This window comes from Balaenoptera borealis, assembly GCF_965194805.1.
Source record: "Balaenoptera borealis genome assembly, chromosome: 20".
In the NCBI taxonomy this organism is placed as follows: Eukaryota; Metazoa; Chordata; class Mammalia; order Artiodactyla; family Balaenopteridae; genus Balaenoptera; species Balaenoptera borealis.
The window spans coordinates 23,233,895-23,253,526 of NC_138879.1; the positions used below are offsets into that span (position 1 = coordinate 23,233,895).

Consider the following 19,632-nt stretch of genomic DNA (forward strand, 5'->3'; position numbering starts at 1 on the left):
GTAGTTGTGGCGCACGGGCTTAGTTGCTCCGAGGCATGTGGGATCTTCCCAGACCAGGGCTTGAACCCGTGTCCCTTGCATTGGCAGGCGGATTCTTAACCACTGTGCCACCAAGGAAGCCCTCTAATCATAGTTTGATCTATGTGGTGACCAGCTCCCATCCTGAAGCTATCTAGGGGCCCACAAAGAGTTGCCTCATTAGAACAAAAGACACTCTTATCACCCAAGAAATTCCAAAGGATTTAGGAGGTCTGTGTCTTGGAATTAGGGTCAAAGATCAAATATTAAAACAAAAGATACCTCTAGTAGTCTTATCACTTAGAAAATTACAAAGGCTGTTAAGACCTCTGTGCCAGGAGCAGGGCCAGAGACTAATACCTACATTTTTTTATTTCACAGCTTCTAAAAGCAGCTTTTAGCCTTATCTTTACTAACTGTGGAACAATCTCCAAAATACTACTGCAGTATCACATGCCAGTTAGGTTCTCTATGTTAATGAAATTCACAGACTGTTTTCTCCTATTGACAATTTATGTTTGAACCCAAGAGAGTTGTTCTGTGTATGCAGAACATTTAGCTTTAAAGCATTCTTAATTTTTTTAATATTATAGTCTTTTAAATAGAAGCACTCCTGTTCCCCATTATTTGCCTTATAAAATCAAGTACAGAGAGTTCCATGGTGGCCTAGTGATTAGAATTCCGGGCTTTCACTGCCTTGGCCCGGGTTCAATCCCTGGTCAGAGAACTGAGATCCCACAAGCCACATGGCGTGGCCAAAAAAAAAAATCAAGTAGAATATGTCTTTCCTAAGCATTACAGCACAGGCCAAAATGTGCTAATATCAAATGTACATGAATCATAAAAAGCTAAAATCATATTCCTTTAGTTATGTATTTACAGACTTCAGATTTCTTTTGTTTGGTACCTGGCTATATACTCTGGTGTCTTGTTGATGCTGTCATTGCCAAAACCAGAAATGTAATCATTCTACTTTTTTCTCCCTTGAAAATAGTTGTAGTTAGGTATTTTTTAAAAAGGTCCTTTGCACACATGCGTGCCATAACTTTAAAGCTGAGTTTACTGTTTCATCCTTCCTCCACAGATACCACCTTGTATTGCTTACATGATGTTTTCTAATCCTCTCTTTGGTACCAGACTTGTATGCCAGCTGTTTTGAAGGGGATAAGGTTATCCATATTTCTTTGCAACACGTATTACAATTATATTTTTGGATTTTAAGGACAAAAACAAAAGCCTTTTTGTTTGCGTATGTGCGGTAACAGTAGCTTATAGTAAAACTCATGATTTATTTCTCAGGTCTGTATTTATTACTAAAATAATCTCTTTCAAATAAAATTATTCTTTGTTTTTTTCCCTAGCCTTAACCATGCATACGTAACCCCATTGAAAATTGAAAATAAATGTGATTTCACATCCATTTTAACTAAAGTTGGAATCTTCAGTATGTCATCCTAGATTGCAAAACTTCTTTCTAATGGAAATAAAACTTAAATTAGTTTCTGGTACTTGTTAGTACTCCATCCAGTTTAGCTATTATGAGTGTTGCCACAAAATAGATTCTCTTCAGGAAAGCAGTGGACTCTGATATAATAAAAATCACCTGTTTTAAGGAAGACCTAAATAATCTAGATTATTTTCATTTGATACGTTTTTTTTAAGTTATGGGCTGTTTTATGCCTTTCAAATTAGTAACCACTGCTTCCTGTCTCTTTTTACATACACTAGCATTCCCTTATTCTTAATCTTACTTTCACCCCAAGCATCCCATTTTACTTTTGAACTTTCCTTGTACTCCCTATCCCCCTGCTAGCACCACTCCAAAAAGTATTGGGATGGCCAAAAAGTTCCTTCGGTTTTTAAGTAAAAATAAGAAGACACATTTTTCATTTTCACCAAGAACTTTATTGAACAACGTATTCACTGTTTTGTTCCACTACCTTCTGCCATTTTTTCAGGCAACTTCATAATTCCATCTTCCCAAAGCTTTATCTTTTTGAGCAAAGAACTGTTCCAGGTACCTTTTAGTCTTCCAGGGAATTGAAATTTTTTCCATTAAGAGAATTTTGTAAAGACCGAAGTAAGTAGAAATCCAAAGGTGCAATGTCTGGTGAATACAGCGGATGAATCAGAACTTCCCAGCCAAGCTGTAACAGTTTTTGCCTGGTCATCAAAGAAACACGTGGTCTTGCATTATCCTGATGGAAGATTATGCATTTTCTGTTGACTAATTCCAGACGCTTTGCCGATGCAAAGTGCTGCTTCCAGTTGGTCTAATTGGGAGCAGTACTTGTTGGAATTAACCTTTTGGCTTTCCGGAAGGAGCTCATAATAGAGGACTCCCTTCCAATCCCACCATGTACACGGCATCACCTTCTCTGGATGAAGACCGGCCTTTGGTGTGGTTGTTGGTGGTTCATTTCGCTTGCCCCACAATCTCTTCCATTCCACATTATTGTACAGTATCCACTTTTCATCACCCATCACAATTTGTTTTAAAAATGTAATGTTTTCATTACATTTCAGTAGAGAATCCCATGCGGAAATACGGTTAAGAAGGTTTTTTCCACTTAACTTACGTGGAACCCAAACACCAAAGCGATTAGCATAACCAAGCTGGTACAAATGATTTTCAATGCTTGATTTGGATATTTTGAGTATGTTGACTATCTCCCGCGTGGTATAGCGTTGATTGTTCTCAATTAATGTCTCAGTTTGATCACTGTCAACTTCAACTGGTCTACCTGACCGTGGAGCATCATCCAGCAAGAAATCTCCAGCACAAAACTTCGCAAACCACTGACACGTTCCATCAGTCACAGCACCTTCTCCATACACTGCACAAATCTTTTTTTGCGTTTTAGTTGCGTTTTTACCTTTCTTGAAATAATAAAACATGATATGCTGAAAATTTTGCTTTTTTTCTTCCATCTTCAGTATTAAAATGGCTACACAAAAATTCACCAGTTTTGATAAGTTTTTTTTTTTAAGTGCACACTGATACAACAGCTGTCACAATACAGTCTAACAAAATTGTTTCAAATGAAGTTAAAGACAGGTAAGGGCTACTAGAGCCATCTTATGGAAAAACTGAATGAACTTTTTGGCCAACCCAATAGATTCTATTATCAAATCAAAAGGTGAGTGGACTTTCTGGGGAAAGAGGGAACAATTTTTTTTTCTGTTTCTACTTCCTATCAGTTCTAGCAAATAATACTTAGGAGTTGTAATTTCTTTCTAGTTAATTTCCTATAATGTTTTCTCCCCTTTTTGGCCAAATAATAGTCTGTCTTTCTCTACTAGGTTCATTTTAGTCATCATAATGCCTATTAGTCAAAGTATTTTAATGGTGGCTTTTTGTATATTTGCCATATCATTATTAGGATCAATAATAGTTACCTACGTGCAACTTGAAGGCTAACTTCTGCCCACTTAAATTCTTTGTCACTGCTGAAGATTGTGATTATCAAAAGTTGTAGGTTGTCAGCTCTATGGAGGGAAATCTGTATTTCTCCCATAAAACATCACCTGTACAGTGTGTCAGCCCTCCGAGAGTCTAAATACTAGCCATCTGAGCTGTTGGACTATCTGGGAATATTCTTAAAGCACAGAAAAGTAAGAATCCCACCCAATTACTTTCTTACAGATAGACAGTCAGGTGGAGGTTATCATACATTTGTGTTGGGGAGCCCTCAACATTTGGATTTGGCCATGTCCTGCAGGACCTGATGACAGCGTACCTTGCAGGGAAGGAGAGTCGCTCCCAGATAGCCCTCACGAGTGGCCCTGGAGCAGGAAGTGGTGAAGCAGATCTTCCTGGTTTGGGAGGAGCCTGAGGTGGACCTCTCGTCCTGAGTCTGGAAGGTAAATTTGTTGTTACCTGTAAATTATGGTTCTGCTAGTTCATGCTATGCCAATCCAGACTTTCAGAGGTATCCCTCCTGCCAGCAAGAGAAGACAGATGACTTGGATGAAGATGGCTCTCAAGCCCTGGGTCATTTAGTCTTCCACACTTAAGAATATTCATTTTAAACAAAAGGGCAGATATATCTATGAAATGACTTTATTATTTCAACACATTGAGCACATGCTATGCGATGACTATGGTGCTCTTTTTTGTTTTTGTTTTTGTTTCTTCATTTTTTTTCTTAGAGTGAGCCATATGGATTGGTTTAAGAGGGCCTAGCAGAACCACAACCTTACAGGCAAGAACAAATGTCACTTTCTGCTACTTTCTCCTATACCAATCCAGACTGTAGGGAGCAAAACATAACATCCCCCACTAAAGTGAGCATTAACTTTATTTTCTAAGTGAGCATATTGACACATTCTCTTTAGTAAAATGTGACCAGAAGTTATTTTCTCCAAACAGTTGTTAAGACTTAAAAAAAAAAGTCAGTATGACATAGTCACATCTAGCTCAAAGGGGAGTCAGTCCTGTATGCCAAATTCATTTAGCAGTGTGCCCACCTAACACACAACTTGTCAGCATAACCACGCGTCTTCCTTCTCAGTGAAAAATAAAGCCCATTCCACAAGATTTGGCAGCCAAACAAAGAGGAATGGATATCCGACCTTAATTTAATGCATACATTTCACTGCATCTGTCTGCTCTAACTGGTTCATCCTCACAGAAATTAACACATGGTCTTTGTGTTAATATATGGTAGCTTAATCTGTTACCTATCTTCTTTCCAGCCTCTCCTTTTCTAATCATATCTGCTGGCAATAGGGATGGCCCTACAGTCTAGAATGATATAGGGGGAGATAGCAGAACCTGAAGAGTCCATTCTTTCAATTTAAAAAAAGCAAAAAGAGGTAGTCATAATCGATGTATTATTTTTTTGCACAGCTCAGGAAGATAGTTATGTGTATCCTTCCAGAATTACAAATAGTTGAGATAGGCCACTGTCTCCAAGTGATAGAAGTATATTCATTGCTTGCTACTTTAAAAAATAGCCATAAGTTGATTCTGTGTTTGGTTTCTAGACTTACCCTAGTTCAGTGTTGTTTGACGTTTTCTTCCTCTCCTTCAGAAATTCCTTAAACTATTGAGAGCATAAGGGTTGAGTACTGTTTCAAGCTAATCCTGTTGGGTTAGCATCCACCCAAGTATGAGCAGCCTTGCATGGAAGACATTTGCCCAGTGTTCAGATGGACTAGTTTGTGTGACTCTTGGATATCTTTGTTTAGTCATCTTTTAGCTTTGAAGCTATTTTGTCTTTTCCTGATTTGTTCATATTATCAGGTCTTTTATAACCTTACCTAATCCTTTTTTCTGTGATCAAGGTTCTAAATTGTATTTAACGAGGAACTGATTATCAAGGACCGCAGAAACTGTTTGGTATTATCAGCATTTAAATTCCTATATTCATTTATTTGGTTTAGTTAACCATTGCTAAATTCCAAATAATTGTAAACTGCCTCAAATTTAAGGATTAAAATATAATGGAAATTGTAATTTGGAAACATTAAATTTTGGAAAATCCCTTCATGGTATTCATTTAATAGGTTTTCTGAGTCCCCATCTTAACCATTTGTGTGGAGGCTATTTATTACCAGATCTAACACTGGAAGTTTTCTCTTTGTTTATGTTAATTCCTGCGTGAGAAATTTTGAAATAATAAATTATTTAACAATTTACCATGGTACGATTCTCCAAAAACTCTTCAACTCCACCTTTTTAATCACTTTATCTGGTGCTTTTGCCACAGGTCAGTTGTAGCAGACTATATTTCTATTCTATGAATTTAACTGAAGTTGAAAATATAGATAACTAAGTTTTGTTTATGTTACTGAAACCACATTGCTGATTGGAAGTATCCTTCTTTCTGCTCTTTGACCAGATCTTTTAAAATTAGAGGTTAAGGTAAAGTACATTCATTCAGTTCATATTAAAAATAATGAATTTCTTAAATCAGCTTTTTCCTTTGAAACCTACTATCAAGTTTGTAATTTGGATTTTACAAAAATTGCTGCTCAAGTCTTGTTTTAGGGCAGTATTGAATTTTGAACTCGACATGGATCTATTCTAATATATGTGAATTCTCTTCATCTTGAGCTTGTCCCTGACATCGGCTTTTTCCAAGTAGAATTCTGTGACACAGGGAATAACCATTATATTTTTAGAGAAAAATGAATGAATTAAACGGTATTTTTAGTTTAATGTTTCCATGATTGATAGTAGTGCTTAATTTTGAATGATGTGTTTTAGGCTTTATTTAATAAGATGATAATTTAATAATTTTTATATGACAGGCACCTATGGGGACCTGCTGGGGTGATATCTCAGAAAATGTGAGAGTAGAAGTTCCCAATACAGACTGCAGCCTACCTACCAAAGTCTTCTGGATTGCTGGGATTGTAAAATTAGCAGGTGAAAAGCATGTGTAATAATTTACTTTAAAAATGTCAGTTATATTTTTAACTTATAAGAAAGCATATTTGTAAATTTTCAAGTATTGCCAAATAAGTATGATGTAGGGCAGAGGTTAGCAAATTTTTTTCTGTAAAAGACCAGACAGTAAATATTTTCAGCTTTGTGAGCAATGCAGTCTCTGTCATAACCATTTAACTCTACCATCATAGCATAGAGGCAGCCGAAGCAGTACATAAATGAATAGGCATGACTGTGTTCCAGTAAAACTTTATTTATTGTTACTTGTCATAAAATATTATTATTATTATTTTTTAATTTATTTATTTTTATGGCTGTGTTGGGTCTTCGTTTCTGTGCGAGGGTTTTCTCCAGTTGCGGCAAGCGGGGGCCACTCTTCATCGCGGTGCGCGGGCCTCTCACTATCGCGGCCTCTCGTTGCGGAGCACAGGCTCCAGACGTGCAGGCTCAGTAATTGTGGCTCACGGGCCCAACCGCTCCGCGGCATGTGGGATCTTCCCAGACCCGGGTTCGAACCCTTGTCCCCTGCATTGGCAGGCAGACTCTCAACCACTGCGCCACCAGGGAAGCCCCATAAAATATTATTTTATCTCTGATTTTTTTTTTCAGCTATTTAAAAATGTAAAAACCATTCTTAGATGGCAAACTAAAAAACATCAGGCAGTAGGCCAGATCTGTGGGCCATATATAGTTTACCAACCCCTGATAGAGGGAGATGCTTTGGAAAGTAACAAAAAAGTCAAAGTACTAAAAAAAAGTGATATGGTCCATAATATGAGAAGTAAACTAGTGATGAAAATTTCATCTGTTTTGCGTACTACCTTTTTCTTCATTCCCACCTCTTCCAAGTACCCCAGCCCTTATTACATTGTTGCTCATGAAGTAAATGCATTAGGTGTCTGCTGTGTTAGACACCGTGGGCAGGTGACATGCAGATGTATAAGATTTGGTTTTTTCAGCGAGCTCACATCTGCTAAATATTGAATACATTTTAACACAAGGTGCTTAGTGAGTGATGTAGTGTAGTAGGACACTGTAGTACTTCAGAGGGGGAGCAACCACTCAGATGATAAAAGTTGTCCTGAGATTACTGGACGAGGTATCTTACTCCTCCTACTCTTTCTTGGCTTATGTCCAGCCATTCTCCCCCAGACACCCTGCATATTGCTCCCTATGTACTGCTGATAGACTTAATTTACCTAAAAATGATCTCAATTCCATTTTTCTGTCTTTAATGGCTTCTTTGTCCTTAAAGGATCAGGATGGTCAGCATTTACAGCTATTGATGAGTTTCACCATACACCACTGGCCAGATTTTTTCTTGTTCCCCAACATAAATGATCTGTTCTGGTGAGATTAGTTTTCCTCCTCTCTCATACAGCATGTTCTGTGTCACCTCCATGCCTTTACTCACTCTCACTCTCTCACTTACCGTATTTAACCCAGTTCAGTTCCCACCTTTTCCTTGAAACATTTCCCCAGCTATATAAGCATTCTCTAAATGCTTGTATTATTCTCTACACCTTAATTGAAAACAGCAGTATATATTTTTTTTGCTTGATGTTTAAATCCGTTGCATTTAAATGGCTCTAAAGATCAATGTATTTAATATCCAAGAATTATTTCTATCTTCCATCTGGTTTTACATTTCTGTTTTATCTAATTGCAACTTATGTCTCATTTTAAGCCCCTTTAATGACATTTTAGAAATGAGCCTGATATTGATCATGAACCCAGAATCAGCAACAGTTAGCAGAGTCATGAGTTGTTCTGTGAATTATTGAGTTTTAAAACTAAAAGTTTACTGCTATAAGTTTTCATCATAAATATTAACACATGAAAATGCTGACTGAACTTAGCTCCCAGCCTGAAATACAAGTTTATTGGGCCTTTTTTATTCCACTCAAGGCCTTAAATTAAACCTTAATCTATTATCAATACAAGGTTTATTAAATTATAAACAATATATATCATATACTATTTGTTCTTTTCAGGAAATAATTCTTCCGATTTGTTTAGTACATATAGATTTTAAGTGATTTCACATACTTTTATTTGTGTTTATTGAACTTTTTTACCTCACATTTTCAAATCTTATTTCCAAATAAACAAGACAGAAAAGTTTAGGCTCTTAAAGGAGCCACATCCAAATTATCCAAAAATAATTTGGTCACCTGATCACTTGGATAAAGCAGTTTCTTTGAAATATACTTTAACTGGATTTCTGTGACTTAACAAGGTTATACTAACTTACCACAGTCTTCTTTATTTCCAAAATTACACATTCTAATAGAACTTTCCCACCCTTCTTTTCACTGAGAATTTCTTTTCTAGAATTTAAGAAACTATGGGTCAAGTTGAAATATATTCAGAGGAGTAGGCCATGCTCTGAAAACAGTTAAACTAATTACATTGTTCAGATAGTTCTCAAAGTTTCATCTATACCATTAGTGACAGCAGCCTCTGGGAACTTGTTATAAATGCAGATTCTCAGGCTCACCCAAGATCTACTAAATCTGGATCTCTGGGGTGTGGGGCCCAGCTATCTGTCTGTTCACAAGCCCTGCACATGAATCTGTTTCAGATGCTCACTGACATTTGACAGCCACTACCAGCAGCTATATCCTGTTTTATTTCATTTGGTTTTCTTATTATGCGGCAATTGCTTTGTTGGTTTCAGGCTACAATGCCCTTTTAAGATATGAAGGATTTGAAAATGACTCTGGTCTGGACTTCTGGTGCAATATATGTGGTTCTGATATCCATCCAGTTGGTTGGTGTGCAGCCAGTGGAAAACCTCTTGTCCCTCCTAGAAGTGAGTAGCTTCTTTACCCTTACTGTAGCGTAAGTATTTGCACTTTAATGCAGTTTTATACTTAGTAACATTAAAGTGACATAGAAATTAAAATAATATTTTTTGGTTTCAAGTAACTTATTTGCTAGCAAGACATGCTTATTTTCCCTATTTTTGTTACTCTTCTTGAGAACTTTAATTGCAGGGAAATTTGTTACTATTTTTTTTTTTAACAAACAGCTTATGAAGCAATTCTATTCTTTGCTAAAGTGTAACTGGTTATTTCTTTTGTTTTAGCTATTCAGCATAAGTATACAAACTGGAAAGCTTTTCTAGTGAAACGACTTACTGGTGCCAAAACACTTCCTCCCGATTTCTCACAAAAGGTAAAGGCAGGATCTTAGAAAGGACTGAAGTGGCAAATGAGAACTCTAAAAAATGGAGTAACTTCGAAGTTTTTTAAGGAATTGTTTCAATTAGTGAGTCAGATGACCTATGTTAACTATCGAGTGCACTCGGTATTTTTATAGTACAATACTAAAATTATTTGTAGACCTTTGTCATGAATTCCCAACAGTTCTGATTTTGTTTCAAGGTTTCAGAGAGCATGCAGTATCCTTTCAAACCTTGCATGAGAGTAGAAGTGGTTGACAAGAGGCATTTGTGTCGAACACGAGTGGCAGTGGTGGAAAGTGTAATTGGAGGAAGATTAAGACTAGTGTATGAAGAGAGTGAAGATAGAACAGATGACTTCTGGTGCCATATGCACAGCCCATTAATCCATCATATCGGTTGGTCTCGAAGCATAGGCCATCGATTCAAAAGATCTGGTAAGCACCTGTCACAAGAACTCCTGTTGAAAATATCATTGAGGCTAAATTGTACTACTTGGTTATTTTTCTCTGCAGAATAGCATAGATCAAAACTAGTTGCCAGGGCTGCTTATTCTACCTTAATTAGGAAAGTTTCACACCAGGATATTAATGTCCTAACAATTCCTTTATATTCCTTCCACTTGTGCTCAAGTAAAAAATAATGCACTTTTGGTCACAACTACATTTGTTTTCTTACACTTTTTTATCCAGCCTGTTTGAAAGAACTAAAGATAACCTTTCCCTTTCCATTCAATTTTAGTTGAAATAGTGAAATTAAATGTGGTTAGACTTAATACTAAACACATTAAAACGTACTTTCTAAAGTTGTAATTCCCTAACTAGGGAATTTCCAGCATTCTGATTGGCTGAATGTATTTAACAGCACATGTACTCTAAAGAGAGAAAGACTTTTAAAGAATATTATTCGCCATAAATGTAGAAGGCATGTATTTTTGCCATGTTTTAGAGTATACATACCTTGTGAGTTTGAAACCTTCAAAGAAACGTGGTTTTTGGTCTTCTCACAAATGCTGACAGATTAGTATGTAACTTTTCCTTGTAGATATTACAAAGAAACAGGATGGACATTTTGATACACCACCACATTTATTTGCTAAGGTAAGAAGTTTTTATAAGAACCCTCATTTGTAAATTAGGTTTGAAAGAGGGTTGTGGGTTTTTTCCTAATATTATGGAAATCATAATTACATATGTTCACCTAAAAGGATTAAGACCTTGTAATCCATATATGTCACAACTGTTGATTATAATCATTCTTCAGTTCTATTTGCCTGAATTCTCTCTATTCCCTAATGGAAGTTTGAGTTATAATATTAGGTAGGTAGGAGAAGACACTTGGTATTTTCATCTGGTAAACTATTTCAACTTGGTATTATTTTAATTATTAACTGATAACACTTGTGACAGTAGATGTACTTTCATGTAATTCTTCAGGTAAAAGAAGTAGACCAGAGTGGGGAATGGTTCAAAGAAGGAATGAAATTGGAAGCTATAGACCCATTAAATCTTTCCACAATATGTGTTGCGACCATTAGAAAGGTAAGAAAATAGGTTTTAAAATATAGAAATGCAGTTACAGGAACTAGGTTTAAGGTAATAGGAGAAGGAGGCCCCTAACATTCATTTTGACATAAAATGTGTGCATCTGCATCTTCACTGGGGAGAACATTACTAGTAATTTCAAAATAAATTTGAATTCTCTTAGGAGCTTTTCTTTTTATATATCTTCTTGTCGAGATTGTTATCTTGAGTCTGCTACCTTTATTTTATGGAAGTATATCCTTAAGTTAGAGGAGGAATATTTATTTAACTTACTTCCTGGTCAAAGCTTGTCCAGCACAGAATTTGTAACAAGGCCAAGTTTATCTTCAGTTTCCTACGTTTCCTTTGTGTGCTTTTTTTTTTCCGTTTTAGTAGTACTTTACTTCTTCTTTTCTCTTTTTTCTTCTCTTCTGAAACTGTTTGTTTTTGTTTGTGTTTTTTTTCTGAAACTGTTTTTATAAAAAGATGTAGAAGAGTGATTCTCAGTTCTCAGGCATCAGAATCTCATGGGGAACAAAAAAAAATACCATTGACTAGGCCTCTTCCCCGACCCCGCACCCGCATTCTGATTTAATCAGTCTGGTTTGGGGCCCTAGCATTGGTTGTTTTTTTTTTTTTTAAGTCCCCAGGTGATTCTCAGGTACAACCAAGGTTAAGAACCATTGATCCAGAATCTGCTTACATAAAGGTGTAACTAAATTGTGATTTGCATTTCAACACAGTTTTAAGCCTTAAGCCAGAAGAATTAAAAACAGTTGTGATAAAAAAAAAAAAAAAAAACAGTTGTGATGGCTGCCATGTCCCAAACACTTGTGTTCAGGTCACACAGCTAGACCAGACAGGCTCCAAACCCTTGTTCTTCTTCTTCACCTGACTAGTGATCCAAACCACCTGGTACTATTTAAAACATAGATTTCCATGACCTACTCCAGACCTACTCAATGAGAATCACAAGAATTATTGCCCAGATATCTGTATTTGTTTAAAAAAGAAAGAAAATAAAAAGTTCTCTCGGTAATTCTGAAAATCAGCCAGGTTTGGGAACCAGCACCATTGTGCCATACTCTATGTGAAAGGAAAATAAGTGTCCAGCGAGTAGAATACCCAGCTTCACTCAGAAAATACTTTATGAATTCTTGGCCATGCTAGGTTTGGTTTGGACTTTAAGAAGCTTACAGTCTTGTAGAACAAGATAAGATGTATGAAAATAAGTTTAACATACAAGATCAACTATGATCTAAGAAAGGTACAAGTACTGTTGGAATTCAAATAAAGAAGAGGTCACATCTTCTCAGAGGAATCAGGGAAAGCTTTATGGAAGAGAGGACATTTGAAAACTTTGTCTCGAAAGATGGGAAAAACTCTGCCAAGCAGAGATGCAGGAGGAAATTGTGCCATGGAAAGTGAATATGCACAAAAGCATCAAGAGTGGAAAGTACAGGCCACATTTAGGAAATGGAGAGTGGTTCACACACAGTACACATCAAACAAGTTGCTTTGAATATTCTGGACCAGGCTTTTTGTTTATAAGGAACAGCCCGCTCAAGTGGGCTCTAGGAAAGTTACTCTAAGGTTGCAGTGGGCACGCTCACAGACATGCAGGGACACAGGGATGCGACCTGGGAAGGCATAAGCTTAGTGTCATCCTCCACCTCTCGGGGGCCTCTCTAGTCCACCTGTGCTCTGTCTGCACCACTCTTCTTTCACTCTTTCTCTGTTGGTGTCCTGCTCACTCAGTCTGCACATGGTAGCCCCTGTCCCTGTCTGTATCACAACCTTTCAGTGCCAGCTCCGACCGATGGCTTGACTACTATCTCTGTGTCAGTAATTCTAATTACTGAGAGAGAATCTAAACAACTGAGCCCAGCCTTTGGCCTGGTCCTCTGAAGGTTGAATACTAACCCCTGATCCAGTCAGCTGTATTTAGAAAGGGAGAAATCCCATGTGAGTGGAGGTAGTCCTTTCCAGAGGTCTTAGAGCTGTTAAGGTTGAAGAGAAAGTTAGTGTACATATCCAATATAGTAGAAATAACTAGGAGAAAGGAACCTGCAGGCAAAGACAAAAAGATGATGTGGAATTAGATTATGCAGTCTTTAATGCGTGGTCAGGCTGTTTGAGTTTTCTTTATGAACAGGTTAAGTTGGTAAAGGTTTCTGGAATGAACAGAGGTCATACCAAAGGAAAGTTTAACTGTGTAAGAGGGGAGATGTCCATAGAGGAAGGCTGAAAGCAATGATATCAAACAACATAATGGAGAGAGAGTTAGTTAATGGCAAGGATAAAGGGACTGAATGTTTAGGGAGAGCTGTGGGGACCCAGTGATTGATTGCCTTTGAAAGGAGCAGGAGAAGGAAGTTGTTGGTTTGATGCCCGGTACTAACTCTCAGAGAATATGTTCAGCATGCAGGTAAAATGCAGGACTGAGACACTGGGAGGGTGACAAACTCATGATAAAACTTGAGAAATTGTTGGCATAAAAGTCAACCATTGAAGAGTGGGTGCCATCATGAAAACAAAAGGGCTAAAATCAGAAACAAGAGTTGGAAGTGAAAGGGTGGCCACCAAAATAATGTGAACGAATGAACACAGAGGTGAGAAGATGGATCAGTAGACTGTATGTAATGAGAGTATGGGAATAAATGTTTCAAAAAATTGAGTAGTCAACTGGTATGGGATACTGCAAGGGAGGCTGAAGTGTTGGAAAAAAGGCACTGGATTTGACAAACTAGGAGGTCATCGGTGAGTTTAGCAGTTTAGTAGGGTCAGGACAGAAGTCAGACTTGAAGGAGTTACATAGTATATAACTTGAATTGAGTCTCTGGGTGAAGAGTATATAGGAATTCATTGTACTATTCTTGTATCTTTTCTGTAAGTGTGAACTGTTTCAAAATAAAATATTTTTAATGTAATGGGAATTGGGAGACATTAGAGTATAAGAGATGGTGTTTTAGGAGCAAGGTACCAGTGACAATGGGTCAAGATGGAGAAGTTTGTCTTGAGGGGCAAAGAAAGGACTACTACTTACAACAATTTGAGGTGCAAAGGATGGACTGTGAGGCCCCTCACGTAGTTTCTGTGATAGAGGAGCACGATCATCCAGAGCATGAGAGGTAAAGCTGGAGCTTGAGGAAGGTGGAAAAGGTTTAGAAAAACTTCTCTATGTGATAAATCAGAAGGAAATAAAGTTATTACTGAGTAAGATTTAAAGCTTAGCTGAGACTAGATAGTTAAATCGTAAAAGAGCACTCAGCCCACTTTCATCACGCCACAGCAGCAGACAGCCTTGGCCACTGGCAGAGGTACTGTTTTCCCTAGACCTCTGAAATCACTTCTATGTAACCATGCTGTTATTTCTGGAACACACTAGAACTTACACAGATTTTTTTCATTATAATTTCAGTTATTTAAGATAATTAAATAAAGAAACATTTTCACTTTTAAGAGATCTTTATGTAATAGATTTTCCTTTCTTTTAGAATGTCACTTAAAGGATCATTTTTAAAATAGTGGTACCTAATTTTTTTTTTTACATCTTTATTGGAGTATAATTGCTTTACAATGTTGTGTTTCTGCTGTACAACAAAGTGAATCAGCTATATGTATACATATATCCCCATATCCCCTCCCTCTTGAGCCTCCCTCCTACCCTCCCTATCCCACCCCTCTAGGTGGTCACAAAGCATCGAGCTGATCTCCCTGTGCTTCCCACTAGCCATCCATTTTACATTTGGTAGTGTATATATGTCACTGCTACTCTCTCACTTCGTCCCAGCTTCCCCTTCCCCCCACCTCCATGTCCTGAAGTCCGTTCTCTACACCTGCATCTTTATTCCTGCCCTGCCACTAGGTTCATCAGTACCATTTTTTTCCATATATGTGCATTAGCATCCGGTATTTGTTTTCCTCTCTCTGACTTACTTCATTATGTATGACAGACTCTAGGTCCATCCACCTCACTACAAATAACTCAGTTTTGTTCCTTTTTATGGCTGAGTAATATTCCATTGTATATATGTGCCACAACTTCTTTATCCTTTCATCTGTCAGTGGACATTTAGGTTGCTTCCATGTCCTGACTATTGTAAATAGTGCTGCAGTGAACATTGTGGTTACCTAATTTTAAATACTTGGAATTCTGTTAATTTAAAAGGTGCTGGCTGATGGATTCCTGATGATTGGGATCGATGGCTCAGAAGCAGCAGATGGATCTGACTGGTTCTGTTATCATGCAACCTCCCCTTCTATTTTCCCTGTTGGTTTCTGTGAAATTAACATGATTGAACTTACTCCACCCAGAGGTACTTCTTCCTAATATATACACTGGATTTTCATCCTTGCTTTCCTTTTACATGGTACCTGTTTACAACATTTAGCACAGCCCTAGATTTCTTGCTGTATGAAAATATAGTATATGTGTATATGTATATATAAACCTGCATACATAACAAGAGCTGGGGGGTGCTCTGAAAACATAAGTAACTGTATCCTAGGTAGCTTTAATAAATTACATTGGTGTAGAATTTTCCCTAAGCATCTGTACATTTTATAATAAGAATTGGTATTCTCAAGCACTGTTGAGATGTTGATGTAGGCTCAAAGAGCTACTGCATACATGAACTTTTTAAAAAAATAGATACTTCAGCCTTTGAGAGAAAGCAAGTTTTCATCTTTAGATTACCATATGAGGGGATTCCCTGGTGGTCCAGTGGTTAGGACTCGGGGCTTTCACTGCCGAGGCCCTGGTTCGATCCCTGGTGGGGGAAGTAAGATCCCACAAGCCAAGTGGTGTGGCCAAAAAAAATTAAAAGATAAAAATGATTACCATGTGACTTTTTAAAAGATTACATACCCTTAAATAGCTCATATGGCTTAACCAGGGACTTTCCTAATTTCAATATCTGAGTCTTGGATTTTTCTCTTAAGAAGGAGAAAAGCCAAAACAGAAGACTATAAAAATAGTATTTGCCCAGCCAGTATTCTTTCTTACAAAGAAAGAAAAATATTACTGAAAAAATATTAAATATTAGACTGTTCTAAGCCTAGGATTGAAAAGCAAAAGTCTGTAGTTCTTATACACTGAGGAGAGTTACTTTGGCATTAGAATAAATGGGTGTACCTGTTTCTGCCTAGAAAAAGAAGAAAATCCGTATAACAGGGAGGAACTATTGTACTGTACAGCATTAGCACTTGAGATTGTAGTGTGCTCTGAATTACTTTATGTCTACATTTTAATATTACACTAATTTTAGATGAACTCCTAGTTAAACCAGTTGTGTTTTTCAGGTTACACAAAACTTCCTTTTAAATGGTTTGACTACCTCAGGGAAACTGGCTCCATTGCAGCACCAGTAAAACTATTTAATAAGGTAAATTTAAAAGATAGCATAATACTTATGTGGATTTTTTTTGATGCTTCCAAATGCAAATCATTGTTGATCTAAATGTCTTTGCCTTATGTTAGAATTTCTTAGTGGAGATTAATATAAACAAATATATATTAGTAAAACAATGTATGTATTTCCTTTACATAGGCATTGAAGCTTGTTTCCAAACTTTGTTTCATTTTTAATCTGAGTAAAATAGGAATGAATACATTTCCTAACTAGTTCTTATATGCTTCACCTTCATATGTTTCAGTAATTAATTATTTGGGATTTTTTTGGTCTAAATTGTTAATTGGTTATGTTACTTCTCTTTTGTCTTTCTTAGTGTTAGTAGAGTTATACATTCTTCTTTTTACCAGTGTTAATATTTTGCTTCTCCATGTTAGGATGTTCCAAATCACGGATTTCGTGTAGGAATGAAATTAGAAGCAGTAGATCTCATGGAGCCACGATTAATATGTGTAGCCACAGTAACTCGAATTATTCATCGTCTCTTGAGGATACATTTTGATGGATGGGAAGAAGAATATGATCAGTGGGTAGACTGTGAGTCCCCTGACCTCTATCCTGTAGGGTGGTGTCAATTAACTGGATATCAACTACAGCCTCCAGCATCACAGTGTAAGTTGGTATACAGAAAAGGTGTCCTTTTGTAAAAATCAGCAATTCTCCGAGGACTATCTCACATAAATCATCTTGTGAGCTCACAGGACAAGAATATACCTATGTCTGATTGGTTGCCAGGTAAGATCTTAAGACTCAACAACAATATCACAGAATCAGACCATGTGTACCATGGCAGTGTGAACTCAATAGTCAGTTGCTTAATGACTATAGAAACACAACATTAAGAGCACTCACCAAATTAAGCTAGACTTCCTTTAATGAGTTTAAAGTTACAGGCTAAAATTTATTGCTATATAATAAGTGCTTATTGAATAAATAATGGAATCTGTCTGGTATTGAGCTTCATGGTTTTGCAGGAACAAGTACCCTTATTTTCAAAGCATCATGTACTTGTATAAACGTCATGGTTTTGGTGAAGATAGTTCATCTAAGTTGTATCTAGAGTTGTAAGCAATTATTTGGTATCAATTTTCTCTTTTATTTTCCAGCATCAAGAGAAAGCCAATCAGGTTCATCAAAACAGAAGAAAAAGGCTAAGTCCCAGCAATACAAAGGACATAAGAAAAGTGGGTCACCACGTGGTGTTTATATACATTTCCTAACTTGTCAGCCAACTGGGGTCTTGGTATTGCACAGAAATGGTATCCCTTGTGAGAGCTGATAACTGTGCATTCCGTATTATGCTTAAAGGTGCAGTATGCCATAAAAGGCAAACCTTTTCAATAATGAGAAGCACTTACCTTTGATTGACAGGAAAAATTATTACCATAATATTTGATATATGGTAAAGAATAGTCTGTGAATGATTCTTGAAGTAATATGTAAACCTTCTGAAAATTAATCCTTTTTTTTAAAATTTTTTATTAAAAAAACTGTAAAAGCAGATGCTTGATGCTTACAATAGACTTGGAGACTAATAAACCCATCCTTCTTATAAACCAAAACTCTCTTTCTAGAATGATACTTGTAAGAAATTCAAGTTAAAAAAAAAAAATTCAAGTTGATAGCTAACACAATCAGGCTTAAGAAAATCTTTTTCAATATGCTGTCTATATTATATTTTACCTTACAATGAATGATTACTGACATTAATAGCCAAAATAATATAAAAATATATTGATAGCTCTGATTCTTTTAAAATCTCCCTCCCCCACCCCATAGAAAACTACAGATTTTTCTCTTCATGAAACCTGTCATGGACTGTTTCATTCTGAGATAAGATTATTTTTACTTAAACATTTTTTTAAAAGTAAAAAGTACATTAGAGGATTAAAACTAAAACAGATTTTTCCAACTGACTTGCCATATGTTCAAGTAAGTGCTAATCTGTCTCATTAACAACCAAGAGACTGAAACAGCATGAAGAATCAAATATACCTTCACACGTTTGATTATAGTTGATGTTTATTGTTTTTTCAGTGGGGACTTCTAGCAGCCACTGCAGTGGTGCTTTAGTTTCCTCCCCACATGAAACCCAAGTCAGCTTCACAATAGAGATAACCATCAGGCCTGTCTCTTACCCTCTCTTTTATATTATGGACATAAGCCTCCCACAGACCAAGAATTATTTTGCTGACTGGCTGCTTACCATGTTTGATAGTCACCTAAAAGAACTCTAGAGAACATTGCCAGACCAGGTAGATCAAAGTGATTTCCCACTTATCTGGAACTGATTAGCAAGAAGTCACGTAGTAACTTCATGTCAGTGGACTAACCATAGCAGACGTGATCACTAAGCTTTCTCTAAGACAGGCTGCTTTGGCTTGTCTTTTCACTTTTTATTTATTATTATTATGAGGTTTCAGAATTTTCTTTGCAATGTGTCAAATTTAAGTATGCTTTTTATTACTCAGTGACTTTATGACATATATCTTGTAGGATGAATTTCTGAGCATCATATACACAGTTCACATACCTCCTCAGTGTGACACTTACATGATTTGTTTATGGTTTATGGGGCTTAATTATTTTGAATTAATGGACTAGGGACATGGGAAGAAATGTGAAATTAATGAAGTGATGATATCACTATCCCAGTTTTTAGTGACATTTAACATTATCAGATTTCTGGATTAGCTGAAGAAATGAATTTAACTAAAAATGTAATTTGTTCTTTAACATTTTGATAACTCAATATTATGACATCATCTCTAATGCCTTTATTTTTATTTATTTATTTATTTTATTTATTTTTGGCTGCATCGGGTCTTCATTGCTATGCGCGGGCTTTCTCTAGTTGCGATGAGCAGGGGACTACTCTTCGTTGCGGTGCGCGGGCTTCTCACTGCGGCGGCTTCTCTTGTTGTGGATCACAGGCTCTAGGCACGCAGGCTTCAGTAGTTGTGGCACGCGGGCTCAGTAGTTGTGGCTTGTGGGCTCTAGAGCGCAGGCTCAGTAGTTGTGGTGCACGGGCTTACTTGCTACGCGGCATGCGGGATCTTCCCGGACCGGGGATCGAACCCATGGCCCCTGCAT

General features: G+C 36.9%; 1 protein-coding gene across 22 annotated transcripts in view; it reads left to right on the forward strand.

Annotated features, from left to right (window-relative positions):
- MBTD1 (mbt domain containing 1) overlaps positions 1-19,632 on the forward strand; it is a 70,302-nt gene that overhangs the window by 39,707 nt on the left and 10,963 nt on the right. For all 22 annotated transcript variants that reach the window (XM_082372573.1, XM_082372589.1, XM_082372574.1 and 19 more), the window contains 10 exons: positions 6,277-6,394; positions 9,096-9,230; positions 9,507-9,595; positions 9,805-10,039; positions 10,647-10,702; positions 11,039-11,143; positions 15,297-15,444; positions 16,430-16,512; positions 16,917-17,151; positions 17,646-17,723. In XM_082372573.1, the coding sequence (XP_082228699.1) occupies positions 6,277-6,394; positions 9,096-9,230; positions 9,507-9,595; positions 9,805-10,039; positions 10,647-10,702; positions 11,039-11,143; positions 15,297-15,444; positions 16,430-16,512; positions 16,917-17,151; positions 17,646-17,723 (1,282 nt within the window). The remainder of the gene's footprint in view (positions 1-6,276; positions 6,395-9,095; positions 9,231-9,506; positions 9,596-9,804; positions 10,040-10,646; positions 10,703-11,038; positions 11,144-15,296; positions 15,445-16,429; positions 16,513-16,916; positions 17,152-17,645; positions 17,724-19,632) is intronic.